General features: G+C 47.0%; 1 protein-coding gene across 4 annotated transcripts in view; it reads right to left on the minus strand.

Annotated features, from left to right (window-relative positions):
- The window catches only part of wdr7 (WD repeat domain 7), a 314,307-nt gene that overhangs the window by 220,294 nt on the left and 72,353 nt on the right, over positions 1-21,660 (minus strand). For 3 of the 4 annotated variants that reach the window (XM_036976656.2, XM_036976659.2, XM_090233629.1), the window contains 2 exons: positions 15,647-15,738; positions 1,025-1,120 (listed from right to left, as the gene is read on the minus strand). In XM_036976656.2, coding sequence (XP_036832551.2) covers positions 1,025-1,120; positions 15,647-15,738 — 188 coding nt within the window. The remainder of the gene's footprint in view (positions 1-1,024; positions 1,121-15,646; positions 15,739-21,660) is intronic. The other variant, XM_036976658.2, reaches the window with a different exon arrangement.

Genomic DNA, 21,660 nt, shown 5'->3' on the forward strand with positions numbered 1-21,660 from the left:
TCCATTTTGAATTCAGATAAAATGTGGAATAATGAGTATGAACACTTTCTGAAGGCACTATAAAAGGCATCTATGTCACTATCTTTGTAAAATTAGGAATTTATTATTTAGTTAAATCAAAGGCTTCGAAAAAATAATTACAACACTGATTTCTTAAAAACTGCAACAAACAATTGTTTAATAATTTGCCAATATAGCATTGGATCTGCCTTTTGTTAAAGAATAAAAGGCCACTCAGGAGATTTACACAACTATATGTTGCACTGCAAATATCAGTGAACATATTTAGATTCGACAGAGAAAATGTTATAGATCCTTTTTAAAATGTTATTTATCCTGAAAGTGTACGTTTCTATGAATCTATTGAGTTAGATTTTCAAGTTATGTTCTCTTGTGATTAAAGGAGAAAACGAAAAACACATTTTAGTTTTCCTATTTCAAAAAATTAAAAAAATCCACCTGGAAAAATGCTCATTGAATCCAGCTGAAAAATACAACTTGAAATTCAGCACTGCATAAAAAGAGAGAGAAAAAGCCAAGTGGGTCCTTGTGATTCAGCTGGATGTGTTGATGTTGGTTGTGTTTTCTGGTAGTCTCCCAGGCGGAACGAGCATGCACACACAGTACACACACACAGTACATACACACACAGTACACACACACACAGTACACACACACACAGTGACATCTGGAACCACATTCACAAAGCATCATGCCTTATTCATTAGGATTTTATTTTAAAAGGCAGCAAAACAACTCCGATGCTTTGTGAATACAGGTCCTGTATAGGAAAGACTGACAAGACTTGGACAAATCACCAGGACAAAAAGACACAGACCAGAAGAGACAGACTGAACAACACACGACCGAGATGGGGCACTATTTGGACCAAGGGGAAGATGAGCGCATGGCAGATGAGGGGGGGGGGGGGGGGAACAGAGAGAATTGAAATTGAGAGAGAAAGAAAGATGAAGATAGAGAGAGTATATAGTTAGAGGGCAATGTTGTCAGGGGTTGGTTGTACCTTCGTTGACTGAGGGACAATGGAAAGCAGCAGGACCTGAGGGGAAAGCCCCAATGCCAGGACTGGTAGTACTGGTAGTAGCAGCAACAGCAGCGGCTTGCAGAGGAAATGAAAGATCAGTCAAGAGGGGAAAAATAAGAAAAAGAAAAAAACACGGACTCCACAGTTTTCAGGAGAACAGCAGTTAGTAACAGAGAGATGAAGAGAACAGAACAGAGAACCACAGAGTTTGGTTCGGGAGTTAAAGATGTCAGAAGATTTTCTAGCAAATTGATGTAAATATCAACAGTTGCAGTAATTTCATTTTAGTTTTAAAAAGGTGAAATGTTTTTTTTTTTTTTAATCAAATTAATTACAGAGCTCGGTTTGAAACCTTTTTAAATTTACTTCAGCCCAAACATGTAATTATTGATGTCATGAATCATCTAAATGTTGCGTTTTATAAAACAAATGCCATATTGTTTTTCAAACAAACCATAATACATTACTTTTTGTGACAAAAACAAGTATACACAGGACCAGTCAAATATTTTGGACACATCTACTCATTCAATGGTTTTTCTTGATATTTTCTACATTGTAGAATAATAGTGAAGACATCCAAACTATGAAATAACACATATGGAATCACGTAGTAACCAAAAAAAAGTGTTAAACCAATCAAAATATTTGTTTCAAAGAAGCCCCCCTTTGCCTTGATGACAGCTTCGCACGCTCTTGGCATTCTCTCAACCAGCTTCACCTGGAATGCTTTTCCAACAGTCTTGAAAGAGTTCCAACATACGCCGAGTACTTGTTGGCTGCTTTTCCTTCACTCTGTGGTCCAACTCATCCCAAACCATCTCAATTGGGTTGAGGTCGGGTGATTGTGGAGGCCAGGTCATCTGATGCAGCACTACATCACTCCACTTCTCGGTCAAATAGCCCTTACACAGCTTGGAGGTGTGTTTTGGGTCATTGTCATGTTGAAAAATAAACTAATTCCTATCTGGTCTGGGCTTAGTGGGACTGGCATATCACTGCAGAATGCTGTGGTAGCCATGCTGGTTAAGTGTGCCTTGAATTCTAAATAAATCACTGACTGTGTCACCAGCAAAAGCACCCCCACACCATAACACCACCTCCTCCATGCTTCACGGTGGGAACCACACACCACCTCCTCCATGCTTCACGGTGGGAACCACACATGCAGAGAACATCCCCTCTGCGTCTCACAAAGGAACAGCGGTTGGAACCAAAAATCTCAAATTTGGACTCATCAGACCAAAGGACAGATTTCCACCGGTCTAATGTACATTCCTCGTGTTCCTTGGCCCAAGCAAGTGTCTTCTTATTGGTTGCCTTCTGTAGTGGTTTCTTTGCAGCAATTTGACCATGAAGGCCTGATTCACGCAGTCTCCTCTGAACAGCTGATGTTGAGATGTGTCTGTTACTTGAACTCTGTGAAACATTTACTTGGGCTGCAATTTCTGAGTCTGGTAATTCTAATGAACTTATCCTCTGCAGCAGAGGTAACTCTGGGTCTTCCTTTCCTGTGGCTAGGGGTGCAAGAGATGGGTGAGGGCTGGGGGGGCCCGAGAGAGGGGTGAGGGCGGGGAACCCGAGAGAGGGGTGAGGGCGGGGAACCCGAGAGAGGGGTGAGGGCGGGGAACCCGAGAGAGGGGTGAGGGCTGGGAGCCCGAGAGAGAGGTGAGGGCTGGGGGCCCGAGAGAGAGGTGAGGGCTGGGGGCCCAGAGAGAGAGGTGAGGGCTGGGGGCCCAGAGAGAGAGGTGAGGGCTGGGGGCCCAGAGAGAGAGGTGAGGGCTGGGGGCCCAGAGAGAGAGGTGAGGGCTGGGGGCCCAGAGAGAGAGGTGAGGGCTGGGGGCCAGAGAGAGGGCTGGGGGCCAGAGAGAGGGCTGGGGGCCAGAGAGAGGGCTGGGGGCCAGAGAGAGGGCTGGGGGCCAGAGAGAGGGCTGGGGGCCAGAGAGAGGGCTGGGGGCCAGAGAGAGAGGTGAGGGCTGGGGGCCAGAGAGAGAGGTGAGTGCTGGGGGCCAGAGAGAGAGGTGAGGGCTGGGGGCCAGAGAGAGAGGTGAGGGCTGGGGGCCAGAGAGAGAGGTGAGGGCTGGGGGCCAGAGAGAGAGGTGAGGGCTGGGGGCCAGAGAGAGAGGTGAGTGCTGGGGGCCAGAGAGAGAGGTGAGTGCTGGGGGCCAGAGAGAGAGGTGAGGGCTGGGGGCCAGAGAGAGAGGTGAGGGCTGGGGGCCAGAGAGAGAGGTGAGGGCTGGGGGCCAGAGAGAGAGGTGAGGGCTGGGGGCCAGAGAGAGAGGTGAGGGCTGGGGATCTGTGAGAGGTGAGGGCTGGGGACCTGTGAGAGGTGAGGGCTGGGGACCTGTGAGAGGTGAGGGCTGGGGCCCAAGAGAGAGGTGAGGGCCTTTGGTGAGCAGGCACTCGCAGGCAGAGAGAAAGCTCAAGCCATGCAAACAGTGAATGACACCAGGAGGAGAGGAGAGAGAACGAGGAGAGAACGAAGAGAGGGAGAGAAGGAGGAGAGGGAGAGAAGGAGGAGAGGGAGAGAGGGAGGCGAGGGAGAGGAGGCGAGGGAGAGGAGGAGGAGAGGGAGAGGAGGAGGCGAGGGAGAGGAGGAGGCGAGGGAGAGGAGGAGGCGAGGGAGAGGAGGAGGCGAGGGAGAGGAGGAGGCGAGGAGGAGGAGGGGGAGAGGAGGAGGAGGGGGAGAGGCGAGGGAGAGAAGGAGGAGAGGGAGAGGCGAGGGAGAGAAGGAGGAGAGGGAGAGGCGAGGGAGACGAGGAGGAGAGGCGAGGGAGACGAGGAGGAGAGGGAGAGGCGAGAGAGAATAGGAGGAGAGGGAGTGGAGGAGGAGAGGAGAGGCGAGGGAGACGCGAGGGAGAGGAGAAGGAGAGGCTGGCAGACTGATAGCAGGTTATCGGTGTCAGAACAGTGTCTGTGTCCCTGGTCCCTGGTCCAAATCAAACCAAGGACCTGGCTTTTCATGATGAAGTCAAACACACAATAAATGTATATACGGATTAATGTAACTCAATTATAAAGGCTTTGCAGAAAGGCATATCGAATGTTATTTTTGTTGTTGTTGTTGTTGTTGTGCGCGAAGAAAGCCGTCTTTCTCCAGTCCAACTGTCCCATAATAAAAAGACGAGAGACGTGATCCCCCCCCCCCCCCCCCCCTCGCTCCAAGCCCTTCATGTTCCTTAATGGCTGTCACAGCCTGAGAAAGCATTAGTTCCTCCAAATCCCTCTCATTTTAACAAGTTGCTACAACGGCTCACCACGCTGTTCAAAAACGCTTACCAAGTGTTCCAAATTGCACGCTAATTCCCTTTATTATAGGGCGCTACTTTCGTATTCATTAGTTATATTTATAAGGAATCGGGTACCATTTGGAACGGAGCCCAGGCCTTTATCTTGGCACCAGATTTAAAAGAAGGACTCCATTAAAGAACACCTGATGATACAACCGTGGAACAGTTTTCACAAAACGCATTCAGATCAATAGAACAGGAAACGAGAGAAGAAGAAAAACCCTCTCCACGCTTTGGAGTAACTTTCGTTATCTCCTCAAAACCAAAATAAAAACCAGAATCAATAGCCACTATATACAGTGGGTATCATTATCTCTTCACATTATGCTGCGTTACAAAGCGGGATTGAAATTGTGATGAAATTGTGATTATTTATTTTTTTGTCATTGATCAATACAAAATACTAGATAATGTCAAAGTAAAGAAACATTTATATTTATATATATATATATAGTAAAGAAACATTATATATATATATATATATATATATATATATATATATATATATACACACACACATTTTTACAAATGACTAGCAATTAAATCACTTAAATAATTGGTGCATGAGTATCCACGCCCTTTGAGGGACCTTACAGATGTTGTATGTATGGGGGACAGAGGAAGGAGTGGTCATTCACTACAGCAGTCAAATTTGGCTGAACAAAGTCTAGTAGTGAATGACCACTCCTTCCTCTGTCCCCCATACATACAACATCTGTAAAGTCCCTCAGTCAAGTATTGAATTTCAAGCACAGATTCAACTACAAAGACCAGGAAGTTTTTCACTGCCCTTCGTATGAGGCTTTTGATTGGAAGATGGGTAACAATAACAAAATCAGACATTTAATATGTCTTTAATAAGCATGGACCCGTTAATAACGACGCTGTATTAAAACCACCCCAGACACAAAGACGCAGTCGTCCTTCTGAACTGAGCTGCAGGCCGGGAAGGAAACTGCTCAGGGATGTTACCAAGACGCTATTGGTGATTTTTTTAAAAAACAGCTACAGAGTTCAGTTTGGCTGTGATGGGGGAGTAAACTGAGGATGGATCAAGAACATATATAAAACATATTCCAAAAACACACTTTTTTGGCCTAAATGCAAAACACCACATCACTGAGTAACTGCCTCCTTATTTTCAAGCATGGTGGAGGCTGCATCGTGGCATGGGTATGCTTGTCAATGGCAAAGACTGAGGAGTTTTTCCAGGATAAAAAAAAAAAAAAAAAAAAGGATGGGACCTAAGCACAGGGAAAACCCTAGAGGAATACCTGCTTCCTTCTGCTTTACACCAGACACTTGGAGATTAAATCACCTTTCAGCAGGACAATAACCTATAACAAGGCTCAATCTACATTATAGGTGCTGTTCAGATGCACAAGTACAGTGAAATACCTTTGACAACTCAAAACCCAACAATGCAATAATCAATAGTGTAATACTAGGAAAAAAAACACGAGAAATAAGAATATGAAATACACAAAGTAAGTAAGCAAGCATACTATATTCAGGAAACATTTAAAAAGTCAGATCCAATACCAGGTAGATATGTATAGGGGGAAGGAGACAGGGATACTGGAGTGATGGAGGTAGATATGTATAGGAGACAGGGATACTGGAGTGATGGAGGTAGATATGTATAGGGGGAAGGGGACAGGGATACTGGTGTGATGGAGGTAGATATGTATAGGAGACAGGGATACTGGAGTGATGGAGGTAGATATGTATAGGGGACAGGGATACTGGAGTGATGGAGGTAGATATGTATAGGAGGAAGGAGACAGGGATACTGGAGTGATGGAGGTAGATATGTATAGGGGGAAGGGGACAGGGATACTGGAGTGATGGAGGTAGATATGTATAGGGGGAAGGAGACAGGGATACTGGAGTGATGGAGGTAGATATGTATAGGGGGAAGGGAACAGGGATACTGGAGGTAGATATGTATAGGGGGAAGGGGACAGGGATACTGGAGTGATGGAGGTAGATATGTATAGGGGGAAGGAGACAGGGATACTGGAGTGATGGAGGTAGATATGTATAGGGGGAAGGGAACAGGGATACTGGAGGTAGATATGTATAGGGGGAAGGGGACAGGGATACTGGAGTGATGGAGGTAGATATGTATAGGGGGAAGGGGACAGGGATACTGGAGTGATGGAGGTAGATATGTATAGGGGGAAGGAGACAGGGATACTGGAGTGATGGAGGTAGATATGTATAGGGGGAAGGGGACAGGGATACTGGAGTGATGGAGGTAGATATGTATAGGGGGAAGGAGACAGGGATACTGGAGTGATGGAGGTAGATATGTATAGGGGGAAGGGAACAGGGATACTGGAGGTAGATATGTATAGGGGGAAGGGGACAGGGATACTGGAGTGATGGAGGTAGATATGTATAGGGGGAAGGAGACAGGGATACTGGAGTGATGGAGGTAGATATGTATAGGGGGAAGGGAACAGGGATACTGGAGGTAGATATGTATAGGGGGAAGGGGACAGGGATACTGGAGTGATGGAGGTAGATATGTATAGGGGGAAGGGGACAGGGATACTGGAGTGATGGAGGTAGATATGTATAGGGGGAAGGAGACAGGGATACTGGAGTGATGGAGGTAGATATGTATAGGGGGAAGGGAACAGGGATACTGGAGGTAGATATGTATAGGGGGAAGGGGACAGGGATACTGGAGTGATGGAGGTAGATATGTATAGGGGGAAGGAGACAGGGATACTGGAGTGATGGAGGTAGATATGTATAGGGGGAAGGGAACAGGGATACTGGAGGTAGATATGTATAGGGGGAAGGGGACAGGGATACTGGAGTGATGGAGGTAGATATGTATAGGGGGAAGGGGACAGGGATACTGGAGTGATGGAGGTTGGTGTCAGACTTGATGCACCGGTACCTCTTGCCATGCCTGCAGCAGAGAAAATAGTCTATGGCTTGAGTGACAATTTCCCAGGCCTTTCTTTTCACGCCGCCTGTTATAGAGGTCCTGGATGGCAGGGGGCGCGGCCCCAGTGATGTACTGGGCTGTCCTCACCACCCTCTAAAATAGAGGTCCTGGATGGCAGGGGACTCGGCCCCAGTGATGTACTGGGCTGGCCTCACCACCCTCTAAAATAGAGGTCCTGGATGGCTGGTGGCTCGGCCCCAGTGATGTACTGGGCTGTCCTCACCAGCCTCTAAAATAGAGGTCCTGGATGGCAGGGGGCTCGGCCCCAGTGATGTACTAGTCTGTCCGCACTACCTTCTGTCCTTCTGTAGCGCCATGCGAATGAGGGCGGTGCATTTGCCATACCAAGCAGTGATGCAGCCAGTCAAGATGCTTTCGATGGTACAGCTGTAGAACCTTTTCAGGACTTAAGAGTCATTGCAAAACTTTTTCAACCTCCTGAGGGGGGGGGGGGGGGGGGGAGAGGCACTGTCGCGCTTTCTTCACGACTGTGTGTGTTTGGACCATTTTAAGTCTTTAGTGACTTGGACACAAAGTAACTTAAAAGGTGTTTACCAGCTCCACTGCCGCCGGTGTGCTCGCCCCCCCGTTTCCTGTTTCCAGCTCCTTGGTCTTGACGTTGAGGGAGATGTTGTTGCTCCGGCACCACACTACCAGGTCACTGACCTCCTCCCTGTAGGCTGACTCGTGGTCGTCGGTGATAAGGCCTACCGCCATCGTATCGTCAGCGAACTTGATAATGGCGTTGAAGTTGTGCGTGGCCACACAGTCGTGGGTGAACAGGGAGTACATGAGGGGACTAAGCACACACCCCTGAGGGACCCCTGTGTTAAGGGTCAGCGTGGATGGAGGTGATATTGCCTACCTTCACCACCTGGGGTCGGCCCGTCAAGATCCAGTTGAAGAGAAAGGTGTTCAGATCCAGAGTCCTAAGCTCGATGATGAGCTTGTAGGGGACAACGGTGTTGAACACTTCGCTGTAGTCAGTGAACAGCTTTCTCACATAGATAAGAGGAACACCTAAGTGGGTGAGGACAGCGTGGAGTGCAATAGAGATTGCGTCGTCTACGGATCTGTTGGGGCGGTATTGCTCATTGGGTCTAGGGTGTCTGGGATGGTGGAGTTAACGTGTGCCATAACAAGCCTCTCAAAAAGCACTTCCTGATTATAGATGCAAGTGCTACAGGGTGCTAGTCATTGCGGCATGAAGCCTTAGAGATCTTAGTTACAGGGATGATGGTGGTCATGTTAAAACACGTGGGGATTACAGACTGGGACAAGAAGAGTTTGATAATGACCGTGAATATGCCTGCCCAGCTTCTCCGCGTACGCTCTGAGAACGCGGCCTGGAATACCGTCGGGGACGTGGTCGTGTAAGTGTGGAGCGAATTAAAAAAGACCCTCTCTCACGTTGGCCTCGGAGAGCGATGGCCCTCACACCCGGTTCCATGTTGTTGTCAACGCATTTTATGCACGTTTTGAGTTAGTCCGGTAGAGACGCATCGTTGGGCAGACAACAGATGGTTCTTCCTTTGAAATCCCGTAATGGACTGTAGCCCCTGCCACATGCACCAGGCGTTGGAGTCTGTGTAATATGATTCCACCTTATTCCTGTATTGTATTGTCATTTTGCTCGATTGATGACTTTGCGGAGGTCATAGCGGACCTTCTTGTACTTATTCCTGTCTTTGGCGGTAGCATCAGGGTTTTCTACGGTATCTCTGTGTGCGGTAGCTCTTTAGTTTAGCGACAACCTCTGTTAATCCATGGCTTTTGTTTTTGGGGAAGCAACGAACCTTCCCAGTGGGAACGACGTCACCGATGCATTTTCTAATGAAGCCGGTGACGGAGGTGGTTAAGCTCATCCATGTGACCTGCACAGGGTCAAAACATATTCCAAACAAAGAAAAGCAGCCTCTGGGTTTTCCTGCTTATAGCTCATTAAGCACCAGCTTGTCATCTTTTCTCATCCTGAGGTGGCATGTAATACACACAGCGCCAGCTTGTCATCTTTTCTCATCCTGAGGTGGCATGTAATACACACAGCGCCAGCTTGTCATCTTTTCTCATCCTGAGGTGGCATGTAATACACACAGCGCCAGCTTGTCATCTTTTCTCATCCTGAGGTGGCATGTAATACACACAGCGCCAGCTTGTCATCTTTTCTCATCCTGAGGTGGCATGTAATACACACAGCGCCAGCTTGTTATCTTTTCTCATCCTGAGGTGGCATGTAATACACACAGCGCCAGCTTGTTATCTTTTCTCATCCTGAGGTGGCATGTATACACACAGCGCCAGCTTGTTATCTTTTCTCATCCTGAGGTGGCATGTAATACACACAGCGCCAGCTTGTCATCTTTTCTCATCCTGAGGTGGCATGTAATACACACAGCGCCAGCTTGTCATATTTTCTCATCCTGAGGTGGCATGTAATACACACAGCAGTCACGATAACAGCTGAAGAGGTTGAAGGGTATTTGACCATCAGGTATCCCAAGACGGGTGAACAGTGGGGAATTAGTACACCAGTTGGAGTTGATGAAGAGGCAAACTCCCCCCCCCCCCCCCCCCCCCCCCTCAATATCCCCGACTCCACTGTCCTGTCAGCCTGTTGAATGGAGAAGCTGGCGGTCGAGCCGGATAGCCGTGGGTGGGTGGGGGGGGTATCTTGTCCGAGAGCCATGTTTCTGAAAAGCTAAAAAGATTGCAGTTCCGAGAGTCCCGTTGGTAGCGAATACACGATTGGAGGTCATTCATCTTATTATCAAGTGACCGGATCCCCCTCCCCTCTCTTTTCTCTAACCGTTCCTCTTCGGGAGGCGTCAGAATTACAGAAAGAGCCCAGGACAGATGAGTGGAAGTAGAAGCTGGAATTGGGGTAAGTAACTGCCGATATGATGTTCAAGAGTTCTTGTTGGTTGTAAGAAATAATAGAAGATACATTTAGTTAAAACACAGTAAAAATAAATCACAAAATAAATCACAAAAAAAGTAAAGTTGGGTCGGAGCTTTGCAAACCGGTGGCCATTCAGTACGGCGCCATCTAGGAGAATTACCCAGAAAGCCTGACAGCTGTAGTCGCTGCTAAAGGGGTCTACATGTATAGACTCAAGGGGTTGAATTTATTTACCTAATCAAGGTAAATAAGTGATTTATTTTTCATTCATATTTTTGAATACATTTTTACATTGTAGTATTTTGAGTAGATCATTAAAAAATGTTTTATCCCACTTTTGATCACAATGAAATGGGGGGGGGGGGGGGCGGGGGTGAATACTAATGACAGGCACTGTATCGGACACAGCCACGAAGAAAGAAACATCCTCTGATTCTGGGTAATAAAACAAACCGCCCCTTGTGCAAAAAAATAAATATACACATTACATGTTGGCTTTGTCTATATTTGTATTCTGTTTGTTTTTGTTAAATTATATCAAGTTTGAAGTTTTTAAATGTCACGTGCAAAGGTACAGTGAAATGCCTTTCTTGATAGCCGACGCAGTACTCAATACCGACGGCAGTACTCAATACCGACGGCAGTACTCAATACCCACGGCAGTACTCAATACCGACGGCAGTACTCAATACCGACGGCAGTACTCAATACCCACGGCAGTACTCAATACCCACGGCAGTACTCAATACCCACGGCAGTACTCAATACCCACGGCAGTACTCAATACCCACGGCAGTACTCAATACCCACGGCAGTACTCAATACCCACGGCAGTACTCAATACCCACGGCAGTACTCAATACCCACGGCAGTACTCAATACCCACGGCAGTACTCAATACCCACGGCAGTACTCAATACCCACGGCAGTACTCAATACCGACGGCAGTACTCAATACCCACGGCAGTACTCAATACCCACGGCAGTACTCAATACCCACGGCAGTACTCAATACCCACGGCAGTACTCAATACCCACGGCAGTACTCAATACCCACGGCAGTACTCAATACCCACGGCAGTACTCAATACCCACGGCAGTACTCAATACCCACGGCAGTACTCAATACCAAGGCAGTACTAAAAATAGCATAAGGTGAAGACAGTAAAATACACAAGTGATCTTTGGATAAACACCGTTTTACCTCACATTATTGTGAAGTGATGCCCAGTTACTGACTGGTTTAGAGGGGGAAAGAGCAGAAACAATTAGCATAATGAGCAGAGGGTCCTTACGGCCTGAGTGTCAACGGGAGGATGACACAGCCATTTAGCAGGTCACTACAGGACACTGCCTCTCAATTACAATATGGTGTAACGGCGGCAACATGGCTCCGAGAGCAAATGGGGGGGTGGGGGGGGGCACGTGTGTGTGTGTGTGTGTGTGTGGAAGGGGGCGTTGTTGTTTGTTCAATTGGCCTTTGTGCCATCTGCATGGAGACTAGTACATACGTATGTGTGTGTGTGTGTGTGTGTGTGTGTTCGTTCAAGGTTAGCGAGGTCGTCGTTAGTTAATAACGATGTTCATACATAAGCGCTATACTTTAATTTCTACATTTAATTATGTAGACAACAACAAAAGACTAGTGTAGCAGGGCCATGATTGGTCCATACCACACACACTACTCGGCTCCTACAATTAAAGCTGCAGTATGTGACCGCATTCACATAGAAATGCGTGTTATAGATCTGTCGTTCACATCGAAAGCAAGTCTAAGAAGCGGTAGATCTGTTCTACGCGCTCTATTTCTATGCTTTCCGTTCTTACGTTTTGTTTTTGTGTCTTTTACTTTCGGTTTTATACACCGGCTTCAAAACAGCTGAGAACACAACATTGTTTGGGTGACGGAAAAGATATTTCACAGTGGTTTAGATGGTACACTGATCCTCTACACTACACTTGCTTGTTTTGTCACATAAACTGAAATTAGGTAAACTATTAGACTTTTAGCAAACCAGGAAGTGGCGGAGCGATTTCTGCATAGTGCATCTTTACATAGTTCATGTAAAAAAATATATATAATTTAAGAACAGAAAAATATGAATAGTTAGATAGCTAGATATATGGATAATATTAAAATATGAATAGTTAGATAGCTAGATATATAGATAATATTAAAATATGTGCATGCAAGAACAAATCATTTTATTCCAGGTTTATCTTCCTTTTATCAAATGTGTTTAATATATGCCATTAAGACATCGTCTGATCCATAGTCATGGGGTACAATATTATTGCATATATGAACACACCACCCAAACTGACCTGGATCATCTAGCTCAGGGATGGGCAACTGACAGGGAAATCTCTGAACAAATCATGAAAGGTTGCAGTGACTTTTGGGTCTGCTGTCCACACATGCAGTCAGAGTCAGCCTTATTCTTTTGGAGGGCCCAAGTGAAGTTTTAAGAGTCCTGAAATTCTACACATTTTTGCTAATAATATGATATCTAAGTGAGAGTGACTAACAAAATCAATGTGGGCCCCCTGGTCTGTAATTTGACCATGATTACTACAAGTTTAGACAGCTGGCGAACTTACCAATCTAAAACATGTTAGCTGACATGAAATAACAAGAGAGAAACAGCTGATGCACAACCACATTACCAAATTGTACCTGGTGTATTGCACTGTCATCATTCTAAATGACACCTGGTGTATTGTACTGTCATCATTCTAAATGACACCTGGTGTATCGTACTGTCATCACTCTAAATGACACCTGGTGTATTGTACTGTCATCATTCTAAATGACACCTGGTGTATTGTACTGTTATCATTCTAAATGATACCTGGTGTATTGCACTGTCATCATTCTAAATGACACCTGGTGTATTGTACTGTCATCATTCTAAATGACACCTGGTGTATTGCACTGTCATCATTCTAAATGACACGTGGTGTATTGTATTGTCATCATTCTAAATGACACCTGGTGTATTGTACTGTCATCATTCTAAATGACACCTGGTGTATTCTACTATTTTAACAGTAAATTGAGACCCCGACTTAGTTCTCCCCCCCTTGCTTACAAAAAGGGCCAGTTGCCTTTCCCTGAGCTATATAGATACTGAACAACCCTTGACTGGTATGAGTCAGGGACAAGGCCAGACAGACAGCAGTGAGACAGACATAACTGTTTTGTCAAACGCCAGGGGCTGGGGTCAAACGCCAGGGGCTGGGGTCAAACGCCAGGGGCTGGGGTCAAACGCCAGGGGCTGGGGTCAAACGCCAGGGGCTGGGGTCAAACGCCAGGGGCTGGGGTCAAACGCCAGGGGCTGGGGTCAAGCGCCAGGGGCTGGGGTCAAACGCCAGGGGCTGGGGTCAATTCAAATTTAAGTCAGTAAATTCAGGAAGTGTTTTGAATAAACACTCCCCCACTCCATTTGTTTTGTACACTGCTGCTACTCACTGTTTATTATCTATGCATAGCCACTTCACAGCTACCTACATGTAGTAATTACCTCAACTAACCTGTACCCCCGCACAGTCACTCGGTACTGGTACCCCCCTGTATATAGCCTCCACAGTCACTCAGTACTGGTATCCCCCTGTATATAGCCTCCACAGTCACTCAGTACTGGTACCCCCCTGTATATAGCCTCCACAGTCACTCAGTACTGGTATCCCCCTGTATATAGCCTCCACAGTCACTCAGTACTGGTACCCCCCTGTATATAGCCTCCACAGTCACTCAGTACTGGTACCCCCCTGTATATAGCCTCCACAGTCACTCAGTACTGGTACCCCCCTGTATATAGCCTCCACAGTCACTCAGTACTGGTACCCCCCTGTATATAGCCTCCACAGTCACTCAGTACTGGTACCCCCCTGTATATAGCCTCCACAGTCACTCAGTACTGGTACCCCCCTGTATATAGCCTCCACAGTCACTCAGTACTGGTACCCCCCTGTATATAGCCTCCACAGTCACTCAGTACTGGTACCCCCCTGTATATAGCCTCCACAGTCACTCAGTACTGGTACCCCCCTGTATATAGCCTCCACAGTCACTCAGTACTGGTACCCCCCTGTATATAGCCTCCACAGTCACTCAGTACTGGTACCCCCCTGTATATAGCCTCCACAGTCACTCAGTACTGGTACCCCCCTGTATATAGCCTCCACAGTCACTCAGTACTGGTACCCCCCTGTATATAGCCTCCACAGTCACTCAGTACTGGTACCCCCCTGTATATAGCCTCCACAGTCACTCAGTACTGGTACCCCCCTGTATATAGCCTCCACAGTCACTCAGTACTGGTACCCCCTGTATATAGCCTCCACAGTCACTCAGTACTGGTATACCCCTGTATATAGCCTCCACAGTCACTCAGTACTGGTATACCCCTGTATATAGCCTCCACAGTCACTCAGTACTGGTATCCCCCTGTATATAGCCTCCACAGTCACTCAGTACTGGTACCCCCTGTATATAGCCTCCACAGTCACTCAGTACTGGTATACCCCTGTATATAGCCTCCACAGTCACTCAGTACTGGTATCCCCCTGTATATAGCCTCCACAGTCACTCAGTACTGGTACCCCCCTGTATATAGCCTCCACAGTCACTCAGTACTGGTATACCCCTGTATATAGCCTCCACAGTCACTCAGTACTGGTACCCCCCTGTATATAGCCTCCACAGTCACTCAGTACTGGTACCCCCCTGTATATAGCCTCCACAGTCACTCAGTACTGGTACCCCCCTGTATATAGCCTCCACAGTCACTCAGTACTGGTACCCCCTGTATATAGCCTCCACAGTCACTCAGTACTGGTACCCCCCTGTATATAGCCTCCACAGTCACTCAGTACTGGTACCCCCCTGTATATAGCCTCCACAGTCACTCAGTACTGGTACCCCCCTGTATATAGCCTCCACAGTCACTCAGTACTGGTACCCCCCTGTATATAGCCTCGTTATTGTTATTTTATTGTGTTACTTTTGATTATAATTTAATTATGTATATTTGGTAAATATTTTCTCAACTTTATTTCTTGAAGTGCATTGTTGGTTAAGGGCTTGTAACTAAGCATTTCACGGTAAGATCTTCACTTGTTGTATTCGGGGCATTGGACAAACACAGCTTGATTTGGTATTGTAGAGACTGTTGGTGACACCTCAGTTTACTCCTGTGGAGACGATGTGAAGTATTCTAGGGACGAGTCTCAAATGACATTCTATTTCCCCGAAATAGTGAAAAACGTTTGACCAGTGTAGTGCACTATATAGGGAATAGGGTGCATTGGGGACTCATCCTAAGTTTGAAAGGCCAGGAGCGGATTCTCTCCTAGATCTGAGGTTCACAGCGACTGCTGCCTGCCCTGTACATCAGTGGTTCTCCTAGCACCGCCCCGAGGGGAAAACAGTCGTTTGTAGTTACCTTGTTTGATCTGTCCCTGCACGGCCGGACTAGACACCTGGGGGGGTGCTGCTGTCTTTTTGGGGGTCTCAGGGGTCCCGGGTCTAGGAGGCCTGGAGAATAGAATACATAAGATACCATCAAATATTTAGCAGACAGAGAAGCTTGAATTGTGTCCATGTACTGTGTAGAAAAGACAAGCTTAGTAGTATGAGGAGGGGGGGGTATGTAAGCATGTGTGTGTACGTGGTCAGAGAGAGGTGATGAACAACAAATCATCACTATACAAACACTCAAATTCCTTTTTTTTATTCAGGCTAACTACAGGTTCAGATGTGTTCTGTTCTATCTAGTAGTTGAAAGGCCCAAGCCCCCCCCCCCCCCCCCCCCACAATGTTAAAGGGAAGGTGGCCCCATCATTATTACCTCAAACACCTGCAGTTCTCCTCCTCCCACTAGGGTTTCCTTCCCATCCTGACTAAATCACCAGGGCCAAAAATACACCGTAACACATATAAAATCAGAGGCTGTTAACAGGTTTCCCAGACCTCCACGTGTGATCTTTACAGCGCCTCACAGCCCACACGACCCCCTTTTAAGAAAAGCCTCGGGGTAAGTGTTCCATTCTGCTGACTACACCTGTTGCATTGGGACTAATGAAGACAACGAAGAGTAGAACAGTTTCTCTCTCGTTAGCTAAAAGTAGACATGTGCTGTACTGGGATCTGACACTAACAGGGCGGACTGTGATCCTGTGATGTTACAAATCCTGGTCCGCAGGGAAACGTTCTAACATTTAATCTGACAAAACTAGTTATTCTCTCAGGAGAGTGAAGACGGAGTAAAGTTGACAGAGAGAGAAGTTTAGCCAGAGAGAGAAGTCTGTGGCTTTTACTAAGTCTGGAGAAAAAGAGTGATGAGATCCTTCGTTGAGTAACCCCTCCACCCCAGCCGGGTCCTTCGTTGAGTAACCCCTCCACCCCAGCCGGGTCCTTCGTTGAGTAACCCCTCCACCCCAGCCGGGTCCTTTGTTGAGTAACCCCTCCACCCCAGCCGGGTCTTTGTTCAGTCCCCTCCACCCCAGCCGGGTCCTTCGTTCAGTAACCCCTCCACCCCAGCCGGGTCCTTCGTTCAGTCCCCTCCACCCCAGCCGGGTCCTTCGTTCAGTCCCCTCCACCCCAGCCGGGTCCGTCATTGAGTAACCCCTCCACCCCAGCCGGGTCCTTCATTCAGTCCCCTCCACCCCAGCCGGGTCCTTCGTTCAGTCCCCTCCACCCCAGCCGGGTCCGTCATTGAGTAACCCCTCCACCCCAGTCAGGTCCATCATTCAGTCCCCTCTACCCCAAGTTAGGTCCAGATGAGTGACTCCTACGTCCATGGTGTGTCCCTATAAAATTTCACGACAGTAAAAACTGTCAACAACATCTTATCACAGAAAACTAACTGCACCGTCAATAGTGAAGTATTTAGATTTACGTTTCAACTTTGGATCTTTAATTAATTGATGTATTTCATCCCCTTTAAGTTTGATCCCAGATGACACTTCTCCATAAAGCCTCTGCGACTAGCTAGATGTGGTAGACAGCCAACGGTAATCTGAACAACAGGAGGCTGAGTTCCTATTCATCACGCGGCACGGACACATTCACTCAGCTAGTTGGAGTCTGCATAGAAACAGGACAGAAACCCTTTAGAGTGATCAGGGGCCTATTGTCCCAGTCTGTAGAAGAGGCTTGTTCAATGATTCGCTAAGAGAGAGCTGTACAATACCTCTACCCAGAAATTTATTTAATTTAGGGCCCATCCACTGTTGGAAATGGCACCCCTATTCCCTATTTAGTGCAGTACGTAGGGAATATAATTACATTTGGGATGCATCCATGGAAATGCACTCCTCTTTAACACTGAGCATCTTACCCATTGTTAACACAAGATACAGGAAACACACACACACACACACACACACACACAACTAATAGGGTGGAAAAAGTGCAGCAAAAAGCTGAACTCCTGGGGATTGGCCAATATGGAACACATGTGTAACCACGGTAGCAATTCAAACGGAAGAGGTTGGAGATGATGGGGTAATGATTAGTCAAAATAGGTGAGGACAATTCACCTGATACGAGACTGAATCTAAACATTACAACCGTTGATTTCATGTTAAATTTTAGCTCCACTTTTCGGGCCGCTTTTGTTGATAATGAACACTGAAAATACTCTGAATAAAATCAGTAACATGATAGTAATATTAGAAATTGGGATAGGTGCAACATAAGACAACAATAAGGGTTTGAGTGAGAGGTCTAACTGGTGTTTCCAAGTGAACACAGCTGTCAAACCAGAGTCTTCAACTATAAGTGTTTTTTTTTTGTTCTCCTAGCTGTGCCGTTGAGGAACAAGAGCAAGCACACTTGTAGTTGTTTTGAACACAGCCCTGCATCCCTGCCTTTACACAATTACTGTTGTTGTTTAGGCCAGGGGTTCTCAAATTGTTGTGAGTCCAGGGACCCCTTTAATGTTACGAAATTCATCAGGGACCCCCTCATAGTCAGAAAAGCTCAAGTGAGATGAAAATAGCAAACAAGGAGTTTTACTTATGATGTCGGCAGAGCGTGGCTGGACAAACCAAATCTCTGTCCCTAGGAAATACCATTTTAAAAGGCTCGCCTCTTGGCATCGGAAAGAAAATGTTGCCGTTTTCAAGCTACTGTAATTTCCTGCAATTCGACAAATGTGTCATTACAGAGAGATGTTTTTGTTGTTGCAGCCCTAAAGCTAATATGCTGCAATTCTACAGCTTTTTCCATGAGGCAGAGAGAAAACTGCAGTTTTAAAGCTAAAAAATACATTTATGGAAAAAAATAAAAATAAATTGGAGAATTACAAGATGCATCGAGTTGGAAATAAATTGATTTGGTGGAGGGTTAACACATTAGGCCCTGGCTGGGGGGGGGTTAACACATTAGGCCCTGGCTGGGGGGGGTTAACACATTAGGCCCTGGCTGGGGGGGTTAACACATTAGGCCCTGGCTGGGGGGGTTAACACATTAGGCCCTGGCTGGGGGGGTTAACACATTAGGCCCTGGCTGGGGGGGTTAACACATTAGGCCCTGGCTGGGGGGGGTTAACACATTAGGCCCTGGCTGGGGGGGGTTAACACATTAGGCCCTGGCTGGGGGGGGTTAACACATTAGGCCCTGGCTGGGGGGGGTTAACACATTAGGCCCAGGCTGGGGAGGTTAATACATTAGGCCCTGGCTGGGGGGGTTAATACATTAGGCCCTGGCTGGGGGGGAGGGGTTAACACATTAGGCCCTGGCTGGGGGGGGTTAACACATTAGGCCCTGGTTGGGGGGGTAATACATTAGGCCCTGGCTGGGGGGGGTTAACACATTAGGCCCTGGCTGGGGGGGGTTAACACATTAGGCCCTGGCTGGGGGGGTTAACACATTAGGCCCTGGCTGGGGGGGTTAACACATTAGGCCCTGGCTGGGGGGGTTAACACATTAGGCCCTGGCTGGGGGGGGTTAATACATTAGGCCCTGGCTGGGGGGGTTAACACATTAGGCCCTGGCTGGGGGGGTTAACACATTAGGCCCTGGCTGGGGGGGTTAACACATTAGGCCCTGGCTGGGGGGGGTTAACACATTAGGCCCTGGCTGGGGGGGGGGGGTTAACACATTAGGCCCCGGCTGGGGGGGGTTAACACATTAGGCCCTGGCTGGGGGGGAGGGGTTAATACATTAGGCCCTGGCTGGGGGGGTTAACACATTAGGCCTTGGCTGGAGGGGTTAACACATTAGGCCCTGGCTGGGGGGGTTAACACATTAGGCCCTGGCTGGGGGGGTTAACACATTAGGCCCTGGCTGGGGATTAATACATTGTTTAAATGGGCTTTCTGGAGATTCTTTACATTTTAACCAGGAAGACATTTATTCTAGAATACTGTCATAAATCTAAGGAAGCCCACATGAAAAAAACAAAGTTTGAAATATTGAGGACTGGCTTGGAGCATCTGTATGGCTAGAAGACAGGATGAGAAGAGGTCTGTCCGTCCATCTGTACTCCCTCGTTAACTATGAACCATGACTGTCCGTCCATCTGTACTCCCTCGTTAACTATGAACCATGTCTGTCCGTCCATCTGTACTCCCTCGTTAACTATGAACCATGTCTGTCCGTCCATCTGTCCGTCCCTCGTTAACTATGAACCATGTCTGTCCGTCCATCTGTCCGTCCCTCGTTAACTATGAACCATGTCTGTCCGTCCCCCCCCCCCCCCCCCCCCCGTTTTATGTAAGATAATAATACAAACACACATCAAGGGGCACCGGGCCGGCCATCGACAGAATTCTTAAAATTGACATCATCTTTCTGGCATTTCAGCAACAGCATGTTGTTAAATCATTCAGCTTCCCTACGAGACCAAGAGAAGGAAGCTCCAACAATCAGACCACCTCTGCCCCGGTCTCTGCTCGCGGGTCACTGTACAAATAGCAAACTAAGACTGAACAACAGCGCAATACAAACCAGGCAATCCTCCCCAATTTCAGCAACGCCTCACCAGGGGCCCACAGAGGAAATGGGGGGCCTGGGGGTACAACAGACTGGGGACAGGTAATCGCAGGGCCAGGGGCCCACAGAGGACATGGGGGGCCTGGGGGTACAACAGACTGGGGACAGGTAATCGCAGGGCCAGGGGCCCACAGAGGACATGGGGGGGGCCTGGGGGTACAACAGACTGGGGATCTACCCACCATTCAAAGCTACACAGCACCCTTCTTAATGTTAGACATACATACATACATACATACATACATACATACATACATACATACATACATACATACATGTCGAGCAGGGTTCTACCTACATACATACTGTCATGACGTTGGCCTGGGGGTAGGTTTATGACAGTTATAAATACCTCTTCCCCCCTTCTTCCTCTCTCTACCCTACTGATGTGACATTTGAAAATCCCTTGGTTAACATAGAGATTCTGGGAACATCAGTAGGTGGAGGGGAAATGAACTATATTCTGGTAATCCGACCAATTGAACATATGCGGTGGTACTTAATGAATATGATGTCAGTTCGGTTGTCATCTGAGACATTCTCATCGATGATTGTCATCCTAACTCTACAGTGGAAAGTCTACACATCAGAGTTATCAGACTCACATGGAATTGTTGTTCAATTTAAATGTTTGAATATGAAATTATTTGTGACGGAATGAAATGTGATTTTAGCTTCTAAAATGTGAGATTTGGGTTTTCATAAATTAGGGCTATGCTCAATCAGTGGCACGCCCCTGTGAAGAGACATGGGCTATAACACTTTTCAAACACACCCTCCTCTCCCTTCCTATATAAAGCCTTGACGACAATATAACCTCCTGTTCCGAGGACGTGAGGACGACGGTCCGATGTCAGAATGGTTCAGATAATAACTACAGAACGAAGCCAACATCAGCGTGAGCTTTGGTTGCGAATGGTATGAACTTTGAACTATTGTTCACTACAGAAGTGATACCTCCTAGCCGTTGAGTTAGCAACAGCAGCTGCAAACGTGGGTTAGGAAGGAACAGACAGAGTATACCGTCTACCACACAACGACATTACTACAACGTATCCAATTGACCACCAGAGACATTATTCAAAGGACTCGGTTTGGCAACACGGTCTTTCATCAACCACCAACCTACTGAAGCGCAGCTCAGAGTAAATATTTATTGCATTTTCCTTTTCCAAATGGGCGGTAATTTAGAATGCATCAGATACTGTATTTGCGATAGCACAGCTTCTCCCTGTGTCCCTCAGTCTTCCCGCTCCTTCACTCAAACCCAGACCCTTTTCCATTGAGTAACAAGCTGTCACATCTGTTCCGCCCGCTAGGGACGTTTTCCTTATGACGTAATTTGTAATCAAGTTATGATTTAATTATGTATATGTGTAATTCTGTGTGATTAGTTAGGTATTTAGTAAATAAATAATTAAACCCAATTTTGTATTGCTGATTCAACTTGTTGGCCAG

The sequence above is a fragment of the Oncorhynchus mykiss genome, chromosome 5 (assembly GCF_057628025.1).
Source record: "Oncorhynchus mykiss isolate SJ-2025 chromosome 5, ASM5762802v1, whole genome shotgun sequence".
NCBI classification, from domain to species: Eukaryota; Metazoa; Chordata; class Actinopteri; order Salmoniformes; family Salmonidae; genus Oncorhynchus; species Oncorhynchus mykiss.